We start from the raw sequence: 11,939 nt of genomic DNA on the forward strand, positions 1-11,939 counted from the left end.
AAAATATTTGCTTAGAAGGCTAGGTTGGCAAATACTTTCCCACCTAGGCAAGAAATTTTTGTATGACAAAATGGATTTTCTATATAAAAAAAAAAATCCAATCAAACACAAAATGAATTGCATTTTCCGAGAAATTATTTTCATGTTAAACTTTTGTTGATTAACAGGTATTGAGTGTTGATACCACGACCTAGGTTCAAAACCCACTTTCATATACAAAATACTAACCACTAACTCACTTGTTCATCAAAAAATTAAAATTAAAAATTTCTAATCATTCAGACCCTTATCGATAAATCATAATGTAACCATCAATTAAATCCAAAGAATGGTTTAGTATCTTCACATGTTAGATGAATATAAAATTTATGATTTAGGTTTAAGGTTTTAGGATGTCTTTAATCAGCCAATAATCTCATGACACATGTTTTCGAACTCTTAAGGAATTAATTTGATTGGAAGATTACAATCACTTTGATCGGATTGGTGTTTCTCTCATAATATCTCCCTGATCAAATGGGTTTGTACTGAAAGACCAAAGTAGATCTAATTGAGGTCGATCTGATAATAGTTAGATTGGATCGAATTATCAGATCAAAGCTCGATACTTATGACCATTATCTTCATCTTATCCAATTACTAGGGTCAAGGCAACGTGACTCCTATTTCATCATTTAATTCTATCATTAACTATATCTTTAGTTAATCTATATTCATTGGTTTACTTCCATTTTTTTTAAAAATATGTGATTCTATTGGCACACCAATTTTTACTAACATACCATTCCTTATGGAATTAAATTAATTTTTATAGAGAATTCCCCCAAATGTGCACAACTTTTGCAAAAATTCCGATTCTAATACATTGTTCATTTTAATTTTCAAAACATTTTTTTTGAGTGGTAGGTATTCTAATTTAAAGTGACGATCTCATTGGTAAATTTAAAGAACAAATATCTTTGATTTAATAGTGACGATCTCGTTGATAAATTTAAAGACAAATATACTTATTTTTTAATGACGAGATCATCACTTTAAATTAGAATACTTACCAACGAACTCACTCAAAAAAACATGTTTTGGGAATTAAAATGAGTAATGGAATTTTTGTAAAAGTTGATAACGTTTTGGGAAAAATCTCTAAAAAGCTATCTATCCAAGATCTTATTTGAAGAAAAACCCGACCCATATAACTGGATCAGATTAGATCCGACATTGGGTCCAACCTGATTCAGAGTGGACACCCATATATCATCCCTTATCCAGTTCTTCATAGTTGCTTTCACTGCAATTATTTTATCAGAAATCCCATAGTTTTTATCAGCAAAATCAATGTAGCTTTTCTCTCTCTCTCTCTCTCTTGTTCAAGAAGAAGATGACACTCTCAATGTTTCACACCTCTTTTGCATCACCTTTACAAGCAACCCAAATCAAAGTTAGAGATCCAAATCATCCTCTTTTACCCAAAACTCTTTTTCCTTCTATTGAAAGACTAGTGAGAAGATCTTTCATTACTACCACTACTACTACTTTCAGAACTGGAAAAATTACATTTACTTCCTTACATGCTTCATTGATTGAGAGTCCTGTGTTGTGGGTTGGTAGGCTTTGCATCTATTATGCTCTCTTGAAGACTGGTCTTGCTGGATCTCAAGCTAACCCATTGGTCTCAGGTGTGAATATTTTTTGACTCCTTGTGATTTCATGAGGGGAAATTTGAATGGGTATTTATTTATTTATTTATTTATTACAGATTTGCAAACAGGGACTGATGATTTGGGGTTCTTTAAATGGGTTGAAAGCTTACAAGGCAGATCAGGTTTATGATCCCTCAACAAAAAAAATTAAAATATCATTTTGGTTTTCTTGATTATGTGTTATTTGATGGGTTTATGGAATTATATTGGTTTCCCTTAATTATGAGAAGAACCTAGATGTTTTCTCCTGAAATTTTACTAAATTTTGTAACTGAATAGTAAATTAAGGAATTTTTTTGGAGGTTTTGGGTAGTTGAGTTATTTACCCCTCTTTAGTACAGCCATTGTGAGATTTGTTCATATGTTGTGTAAACATTATAGCACAACCTAATGAAACTGTCTTAATCGAACTTTTGGAACTGAAAAAAAGTATGAAAATGACCTGATGCAAATTGTACAAATATGGAAGCAACAACTTGTGGTCATCGGTTTGCATTCTTCCACATAATGTAGTGTTGAAAGAGGATGACGAGTAACTCGATCAAGTGTGATGCAATTCAATTCATCGATCAAGTTCTTGTAATGCCTGTGGTAAGTTTTGTTTTCGAAGATTTTATCATCGGAGGTGCCACCTGGTGGGTCAGATCTAGAATATTTCTTGCAACTTCATTGTGCACAATCTAAATGGTAGCGGAAGATTCTATCGTCAAAATGTCATAATCATGGATGCAACACAAACCTATTTCCTAGACATTGATATCTAATGTAACAGGGTGAATGAGTGTAAGTAGGGTGAAGTTGAAGTATGTTCAAAACTTGGGAGTACCCAAGGTCCACTAGGATTGGGGTGATAATATATACAAGATACTAAGGTTTCCTACAAGTGGAAGAGTGACTTCAATTGGGGTGATATACAACATACAAGATACAAGATACCAAGGAGTGGCTTCAATTGGGGATGAGCTTCCGTAATACAAAAAGTTTGATTTGGAGTTTAGCCCCTTTTGCGGTTTCGTGGATTATTTAGAAAGCAAGAAATGCTAGAGTGTTTGAAGGGTGGACTCAAACAGACTGAGAATTAGTTTTATCTGCTCTAAGGATTCTCTATTTTTGGTGCAAGATGTACGAAGAGTTTAAAGGGGTGTTCTTTGAGGACTTCGTAGTCTGTTGGGATAGTATTTGTAATATTTCGGAGCTGTAGGTCTTTGTTTTTCTTGGGTTGGTCATTTTGACCTTCCCTTTCTTTTGTACTTTTCCTTATTCCCTTTCTTTATCTATAAAATAACAGAGGTAAGAAGCGAAAGAGAACATCGATGAAGTTTGCAATATGCTTTGAATGCAAGGAAACTACATGAAAGTGGTGTTAGGACATTGATGATTCAATGGAGCTCAAGATTTTATGGTGATCCTACACACAAAACATACATATAGAGAGGTGTCTCTCTACAATTGTTCTGTATAGGACATGATGATATGTATGAAAGCGTACAAATATGCCTCGAGATATGTATATGAGCGTAGGATGAGATATTGAGTGGAAACCACACATGTCTATGTGCATTTTTGAAATTTTTATGTGCAAGAACTTGATAATGCGCTAATAATAAAAGGAGAATTTGTAACGAAATGTGCATTATCAAGTAACCAAGGGGGATTGGTAGCTTCAAATTCGGATCAAAGTTGCGAAAACAGATCACAATATTCCAAGTCAAGGAATGTCGATGTATAAACTCGATTTCCACTAATCAAACAATTAGAAACACAAGGGACAATGATCCTAGAGAACACTTCTATTCAACTATATCTCCAAAAAATAATACAAAAGGTCTCATTGCAAGTTCAATCCGAAGGGGATGATAACAATATAAATGAAAAAATATAAAGCTATTGTGAGAACTTCGATTGTCGAGATATTGGTGTTGCAACTCAAACGTCACACAAAAGGGAAAAGGGGGAACCACAACAAACTTGGCAAGGTGAGATAGGATCAGATGTGTAATGCATTAGTGTATGAGAAGAAAGACAACCTTCACACAGGGTGTTAAAGAGACCCATTGAGATAACCCTTTCTTTGAGGATGATGATCTTTTAATTGCCACACTTGTACACATGGTATCTCTTCTTAGGGACTATTTGTTTGCAGTGGCCCACCTCATTCATGCTCATAATCCTATTAATATTTGATGACCACTAGATGCCTCATCTTCATATCTGGATAGCTTCAGTGTGTATAAACTGTAATCTTTGGATTGGGCTCTTAAGAATGAAGTTCTTATTTTGAGAAGAGAGCAATTCTTTTGGCGCCGTCACTCTTTTATTTGTTCTGAAGGTAGGTTGCACCAAAATACCGCCATCTCCTCCCTAGTTCTCTCACCCTCATCCAATGGTACCCATTGACAATAAGTTAAGAAATGTTATTGCATCTTTATGGGTATTACCAATTATAGGAAAGAATTTGGTCGGCGGATTCTTTTATATGTATGGTGGATGGGGAATCATCGGGTCATATTCTTGTCCATTGCTCGGTGGCACAACAGATTTGGTCGCATTTCTTGTCCTTGTTTGTACTGAGGGGTTTCTTTCCTTTCTCCATGCACCCTCTTTTCGATTCTTGGTTGGCTTGGGATAGTCCCTTCAAGAAGCTAAGTGTATTCTTTGGATCTTTTTCCTTTTGCCATATGTTGGGGTCTTTGGAAGGAAAGAAATTATCGTACTTTTGAAGGAAAGGAACAGTTTATTCAAGACTTAATCATTTCAATCTTAGCAATTTTATTTCTTCGGGGTAAATTACTGTACTTTATTGTTCAAGGATTTTCTTGTTGAGAGGTAGTGTACTTTGTTGTTGGCTGCTTAGTCTTTGTACCCTGGGCCAGTCATATCTTTACTTATAAAAAGAAGAAAAAAGAATCTGGTATTAGTTTCCTTCAACAATCTTATTATCTTCTTTTCCAATTGATCTCCTCCATCTTTAGCAAACATTGGTATTCCTCTTTAAGGTCTATCCCCATGATGTCCTAATTAGAAACAATTGCACCCTCATTTCCCATGTTTGTTACAACAATTTGTTTAAGATAGACTTCATGACCAACTCTCCCAAAAACATCCTGGTTCAGATACTTTTCCCCAAGAGCCTTTAACTTCATTTAAAACACATACCTACCTTTCCTTCAAATTGGAAGCACTCCCTCTATGCTACCACCTTCTACTTACATTCATGCTCCTATATCCGCATATTCTTAGATATGAAGGACAACCACAACCACAACACACCTCCACATGAGAGAATGAACATATTTTGTGGTTGGCCAGATGGCAAATATTCCTCCCTGTTGCTGGACATCAGGGGCTTGTCTAAGCTGCAAAGGACGGAATTCTTTCAATTATTGGACCATTTTTTCCCTCCACTCAGCAAAAGGTCCAAAGAAACTCTCTCATGCCTTTTTTCACCTTACTTCCTCCTTGCTTCGTATGTCCAGGTGATTAGGTCATGTTTATTTGTTTATAATATTGTTCACATTTGATACTCATGCAGACCATGAGTATTACATGTCTTGAGTCATCAGCTTCAGTTCCCATGGGACCTTGAGCATCTCTGAATGCTTTTATTTTGGTATTTATTTTGTTGCTCACATTTTGTACTCACGCAGCCTTAAGAGTATTACATGAACATTTTATCTTTCGGACAAGACTTATTATGCCCCAGCAATGCAATGTTGTTTTGGTTATTTTTTTTCTCACTGTTTATGCTTGTATAGGCTAAGAGCTTACAAGAGTGTCCTCTCTTCTTTACCAGTAGGTCTTGTTATGTTTGCAAGCCAAGACTACTATGTTATTTATTTGTACATTCATAGTTTGTTCTCATGCATGCCAAGGGTATTACATGAAAAGGAGTCCCTTCGTAGTATAGGATACGGGTTACAGGAAGGGGAAACATATCTATCTATCCTCTTCTTCTCTTCCATGGACTGCATGCGTGTTCGATTCGTCACGTGTCCTCCCATGTGCATATTCAAGAATCTCACTTGCCTTCCCACTTGCTCTTCCAACCATGAGGAATGTTGTACTAATACTTAAGGCTTCACCAACTATAAGCATGAAGGGCGTTCTTGAATCTTGACATCATTGTTGATTTCTTCATCAGTCATGCCAAAGTGACTCAAAATAGAACATACGTGTGCTCACACTGTATAATCTTGAAGAGTTGCACCTTCTGAGTATGGTCTTGTGAGATGTCATCATTGGCCATTTTCTGACAATGAGGTGTTATAGGCAATATAGACATGGAAGTTGAAACTCATGGCCACCAGTTGGTATGATGGAGATGGGGTATTATTTGTTATAATAGGAGACGACTTGTGTGGTAGAACTAGAATAAGATAAGAAGTTTGAACCTGGATGGATACCGACACTGGTACGGGAATTTATTGTTCTAACTTTTTGCTCTTTCGATGTTAAAATAGACACCTGGTGGCATCCTTTCCATTTTTTCCAGCTGTATCTTAATTTTTTAATATTTAGTTCTGCCAGATGTCTCCACATGATTTGTTTAACAGCTAAAATAGCAAAATGTACTTGGGATATAGGGATACCATTCTCCATCTCTGAGAGTCCAGGAGAAAATCGAGGTGCCTGACGACGAATTTGTTTTGTGATCAAATGGTAGTTGCAATGTCAGATAGAAATATTTGGTCAACAGATCCCAGTACCTTTGTCATATTGTCCAATGGGCATCACTTAAAAGTCAGCTGAGGCCCATGGCATCCTCAGATCCCATTTTTTCCATGGTTTAAACTCAGTTCTATGTATAGGACATTGAGTTTTTCCTCGTCATAAGAGGATATAGTGCACTATTCCTTAGAAACTTTTGATTAGGCCAGTATAAAATTGTTTACATGCAATAGGTTACCACATTTACTAAAGACAAGTATTCTTGCCCTCTAACCTAAATCAATATGGAAGTTATTAATTAGATTAATGTTGCTAGATCAGCAAATCTTTTGTGTTCGACAATGGGGCCAATGTGCGACTTCAGCTAATGGAAGCTGAGTTGTATTTCCAAGAAAATAATGTTAATTCACAGCTCCCAAAAAGGAGAAAAGAGATGGAATTCAATTCATGTCGTGGTTTTCTTTTATTAGAGGAGAAAGAAGCAACCGACAAAAGGAAACTGGTGAGCAAATGGCATCCGACAACAAAGGGGACGCTCAAGAGGAGTTACAGAGTACCCTCCAAATCTGAAGGCCGACGACTTCTTAAAGCCATTGCATCCTTACTATCTGATGATGATCACTTCATAGATGTCACTTCCCATAAGGTAATTTACTTTAATATCATTTTTTTCTTCAATTGTAAATTTATTTGGTTTGCTTTCTATATTGTGCACTTCCAAATGTTCTTTAGAGCAACTCCAACTGGTCTTCAAAACTTTAAATATAGATATGGAGACCTCCTAACTCCAACCGGTCTTCATTTTTGAAGTTATCCCCTCTATATCACTATTCACACCTTCAAAGATAGAGGGGAGAGAAATTTTGAAGGGTTTCTCTAAATCACCATTCACCTTTTTTTAATACCTATTTTGTCCCTTTTTTTTGCCATAAATGTCATTTTTGACCTTCTCTTTTCATGGAACATGTTTTAAATACTATTTTTATCTCCAACTAATTTCATTTTTTTCAAGCAAATGAATAGTCTTAAAGAACTAATAGTGATTTAAAGAAAGGGCTGGTTGGAGTTCAAAGTGGTTTGGAGGGGACCTCCATCTTCAAATTTGAAGAAGATGACAATTTGATGGAATTTTTTTGAGGTAGCCATATGGGTCTTAGTGAAAATTAGAGATACCCCAGGTTTTCCAACTGTTGACTTGTGCCCTCCTTGACTTCAGTCTTCCATGACCAACAGAAAATCACCAAATTGCCCTCATTATTGGTTTGTTGTTTTATTGGTGTAAAGCAGTTCAAGGAGTTTAGGGTTACTTTTTTAGGACTTCTTGTTTGGATGGGAAAATGTAATTAGGGAGTAGGCGCTTTGTTTCTTTTTCCTTCCCTGTGTGTCTTTGCTTTGTAACTTTCATCAAGGAGACAAGGACTACTTGTCCTTGTTTCAATAAAAAAATTACTTATAAAAATAAAATAAAAAATGCCCTCATTTTCAACCTCTTCTTATATATACTTAATTTTCCCCAAAAATTCATCGTCTTCAACCTCAAGCTTCAACACGTCAACCTTCAAACCCCAAGAATAAGATAATGCTTTTGGGGTGGTTGGGGACAATGGGTTTCACGAAGAAAAATTAAGGGTTTTTGGCAAGCGATTGAAGATGAGGTGGGTTACATTGGTTTTACAACAGGGGGATTACCGCAAAAGTACCCTTTTATTTTGTTTTTAGTAAAGCTTGACAACTTAAAATGGAACCTAATCATATGGTTATTAATTAGAATTTTGTGAAATGGTCTAAAACAGGGATGTCAGATTAGGAGGGAGAGTGCTCATGGAGAAAGTGTTTGCTGTAACAATGTGAGAGCTCTGTTTGATGAGCTCCCAACTCCACACTTGGTTTTGGAGATCACGCCCTTTCCTGCTGGGCCTCTTGGAGAGAACGATTACATCAAAGCTGGGAAGCTTGAGAAAGTCCTCAGGTCTGGTGCTTCCATTTGAATCATCCAAGATTCCTTGTATCCCAACTCCACCCCTTTTGTATGTATATCGTTTGTCAGCTGTACATAGATACATTACGAGTAAAAACTTATACTGTTGCTCCAAAGCTATCATTTGTACCCACTTTTGAATTGTAACACAGTTTCGTGCAGATGGCTTGCAAAAAAATATTTTGCTCCAAGAAAGTCAATCCGAGACTTCACAGAATCCCAGATCAACAAATCCCTTGAGCCCGCTTGTATAGAGCTCATCCCCAATTTACAAAACTACCCTTGTTATGATTCATGCAATTGGTCATTCCGATTTTTGTGAAATCTCGAATTGATTTTTTTGTGGGCAAAAAGTCTCTTAGGACTTGCAACCTTAAGGGATTGTAGGAATGATTCATCCATTATTTGTCTCTTTTATTTTCAGCAAAGACGGCTTGAATTAACATTTAACAGTTGGCGAGATGGCCAAGATCACATCTCATGAAGTGGAGGTCTTGAGTTTGAATCCTACCTTAAAGGCCACTCTCAGGGATTTGTCCCAAAAATTACTTGGCATGTGCAGGGAAGGGGACGACTATGCAAGGCCCGAGGTTTTGTTGGGTGCTTTTAGAGGCTTGGATGCCTCGGTTTACATAAAAAACTTGAATTTTTTTTTCTTTCTTGATTATTTTAAAGTGATTTGGAGACAACCCTCATCTTCAACATTACTGATTAATGCAAAATGACTTAAATGCCCTCATCTCCTAACGGTCAATCAAAATACCTTGATTTTTTTGCAATCTGTCATTTTTAAGTTCTTCAACCTTATAAATTATTTTTTCTCTATTGAACTTCATCTTTGATTCATTATCGTCAACCTCACTTTAACCCTAGATTTTTCTACCCAAAATCCTTGTCATTTACTATTTCCCCAAAAGGTCAATCTTGTTCTTGAGGTTTGGATGTTGAAGTAGATGGACTCTTTAAGTTCATGAGTAAGAGGGAAAAAAAATTACCCAGGAGGTTAAAATGATTGAATTGAGGAAGAAAAAAATCAAGGGCTTTTGGCTATAGGTGTAAGATGCGCACATTTAAGTTGTTCTTCGTTAGTTTATTAGAGTAGATCGAGGTCAAGGAGCTATGCTATCAGTTTGAAATTAAGGGTGTTGCAATTAGGGCTGGCAACGGATCAGTTAAGTAATAGATCAATACCACTCCAATAACCATCAAATTTTTTTAAACACGCACCGATTTGAACCGAACACATGCCTTATTTTCAAATGTCAATGTTCAAAACATTTGAAAAATAGAAAATCATATAAAATTAAAAAACCATCCACTTTTCAACTACAAATATAAAGCGAAACAAAAAAGACAAAGGTTTTATCTATATGTATTTATATCAAATTAAGAATAATAATAAAAAAATTATTAAATGTGTTAGGATTGGATTGGGGAACATCCAAATCCTATCCGAAATTGTATCAGATCTTAGGTTTTGATCCGAATTCAATTTTTCATGCTTTTTCTGATCGGATCGGTTCGGACATCGGTTATTTTTCAAGTCATTGCCAGCCATGATTGCAATAATGGTCCTATAACATCCTATTACTCTCTCACGATCTGCTATGGAGATGGAGTAATGAAAAAACATTTTTTTTTTCTTTAATTGATTCAACCCTGATCACCATGAAAATTGGAAAAAATCTGACAATGTAGTGTTGGCATTTGGAACATAAGAGTGTATGATAGCTCGTGAAAAATGGGAGGGAAAAGGATTTCTTTTTGAAAATGTGATTGTTTGGCATTCATAGGAAAAAAAAAATTTGCACAGGTTTTATGATACATATTTTTCTAGATATTATAAAATATAGGGGGTGTTTAAGTGTATCACATAATTAAGGGTTAAGCTTTTGGCTTAAGAAAGCCTCTTTAAAAGATTAATATGATGATCAAAATCCCTAAATCCTTATTTTATTGGTTGAGATTCTCCCAAGTTATACAATTCTCTCTCACATTCTTTGTCACTACAATTTAAACAAAGTCGACTCAATCAACCCCCCCACCACACACACACACAAAAAAAAATTATGATTTTCATGGTGAAATCTTACTCAATTTTTTTATTATTATTTAATAAACCCTTACCCATAATTAAAAGAAGGCTCCAAATTATATTTTTTTTTAAGTTCTCACGGTGGAACTTCCACCCCTTAGTTGCAATAATGGTCTTATAACATCCTATCACTCTGTCATTATTTGCCATGGAGATGGAGCGATGAAACGATATTTTTTTTCTTTTCTTTGTTTAACCCTAATCACCATGAAAATTGGCAAAAATTGATATTGTGGTACTGGCATTTGGAACATTAGAGTCTATATAATTGCTCGTGGAAAATGGGAGGGAAAATGATTTCTCTTAGAAAATGTGATTGTTTGTCATTCATAGGACCTTTTTTTTTTTGGTGGGGAGGGGGGATTTCGACGCTTATTTATTTAGTGTTGAGTTCACATTTTTTACTGTCGAATTCACCACTATTTACTATCAAGTTCACCACTTTTTATTTATTGTTGAACTCGACACTTTATTAACTACTGTAGAGTTCATCGTTTCTTTAAATAAAAAGTGGTGAACTCGACACTGGTAAAACCTACCCATTTTCAAATTTCAAGTTTTTTCAACTAAAATGCATGGAAATAACTACTTAAAACTTGAGCAACGACTTGTTTAAATGAATTCAACCAAAAAGTACCATTATTGATTGATTTTAATCCAAAAACTAAGAAAAAAAAATGAAAAAATCCTAATTTTTTATATAAATCTTCAAAATACTTGAAAAAACCCCTAGAAAATGACTTCTTCTTCTTTCTTAAATCCTTTCTAACAGAATGAAGTCTCCGAAACTTGATTGAAGTGTCAAAATTTTAATTTTTGAATGAACATGATGAGTTCGAACGATAGGATATTCAATCGTGAGAAATGTGGAAGACTCCATGGACCATTTAGAAAGAAAAAATTTATTAAATGTCATGCCAAGCAACCACTGAAAACTTAAGAACTATTTAGAAAGAAGACCCTCCGCGAGGGTCCTTTAAGTAATTTTCCCATTTTTTTTAACATATTTCAAAACAAAATTTTTTTTCCAGATATTTTAAAATATAAGGGGTGTTCAAATATGTATCACATAATTAAGGGTTAAGTTTTTTGCTTAGGAAAGTCTCTCTAAAAAACTAATATGATGGAAAAAATCCCTAACTCCTTATTTCATTAGTTGCAATTCTCTTTGGCTATACGATTCTCTCTCATATTCTTTGTCTATGTAATTAATAGGACCGACTCAAACATAAGGACATTTAGGCAATAGCCTAGGGCCCCACTTTTCTGGGAAGGCCCCCCAAAAAAAAACTTTAGGTTTTCACAGTGAAGCCCTACCCATAAAGTTATTTTTTATATAATAAACCCTTGTGCCCAATTAAGAGAAGGCTCCAAAAAATTTTCTTTTTTAAGGACATGTTTGATTGCACATGGAAAATATGGTGGAAAATCAATTTCCATGGAAAATGACATTTTTCAAGTGTTTGATTGCACATGGAATGAAAATTCATTTTCCACCCTA

General features: G+C 35.2%; 1 protein-coding gene across 2 annotated transcripts; it reads left to right on the forward strand.

Annotated features, from left to right (window-relative positions):
* The first annotated feature begins 1,268 nt into the window (after positions 1 to 1,268).
* Positions 1,269 to 8,504, forward strand: LOC147386899 (6,7-dimethyl-8-ribityllumazine synthase). 2 transcript variants are annotated; one of them, XM_086422819.1, is made up of 4 exons: positions 1,269 to 1,673; positions 1,766 to 1,819; positions 6,836 to 7,011; positions 8,159 to 8,504. In XM_086422819.1, the coding sequence occupies exons 1-4, from the start codon at positions 1,376 to 1,378 to the stop codon at positions 8,351 to 8,353; spliced, it is 723 nt and encodes a 240-aa protein (XP_086278945.1). In that variant the 5' UTR covers positions 1,269 to 1,375; the 3' UTR covers positions 8,354 to 8,504. The 2 variants fall into 2 exon arrangements, with proteins under 2 accessions (XP_086278945.1, XP_086278944.1); XM_086422818.1 differs by having other exon boundaries at positions 1,272 to 1,673; positions 1,754 to 1,819.
* The last annotated feature ends 3,435 nt before the right edge of the window (positions 8,505 to 11,939 follow it).

This window comes from Akebia trifoliata, chromosome 14, assembly GCF_017979445.1.
Source record: "Akebia trifoliata isolate Shusen 1 chromosome 14, ASM1797944v1, whole genome shotgun sequence".
NCBI lineage: Eukaryota > Viridiplantae > Streptophyta > Magnoliopsida > Ranunculales > Lardizabalaceae > Akebia > Akebia trifoliata.

Coding starts and splice junctions, on each gene's coding strand:
- LOC147386899 (XM_086422818.1), top strand. CDS start 1,376: ATGACACTCTCAATGTTTCACACCTCTTTTGCATCACCTTTACAAGCA. Junction 1,674..1,753: donor AGCTAACCCATTGGTCTCAG/GTGTGAATATTT, acceptor TATTTATTACAG/ATTTGCAAACAGGGACTGAT. Junction 1,820..6,835: donor AAGCTTACAAGGCAGATCAG/GTTTATGATCCC, acceptor TTCTTTTATTAG/AGGAGAAAGAAGCAACCGAC.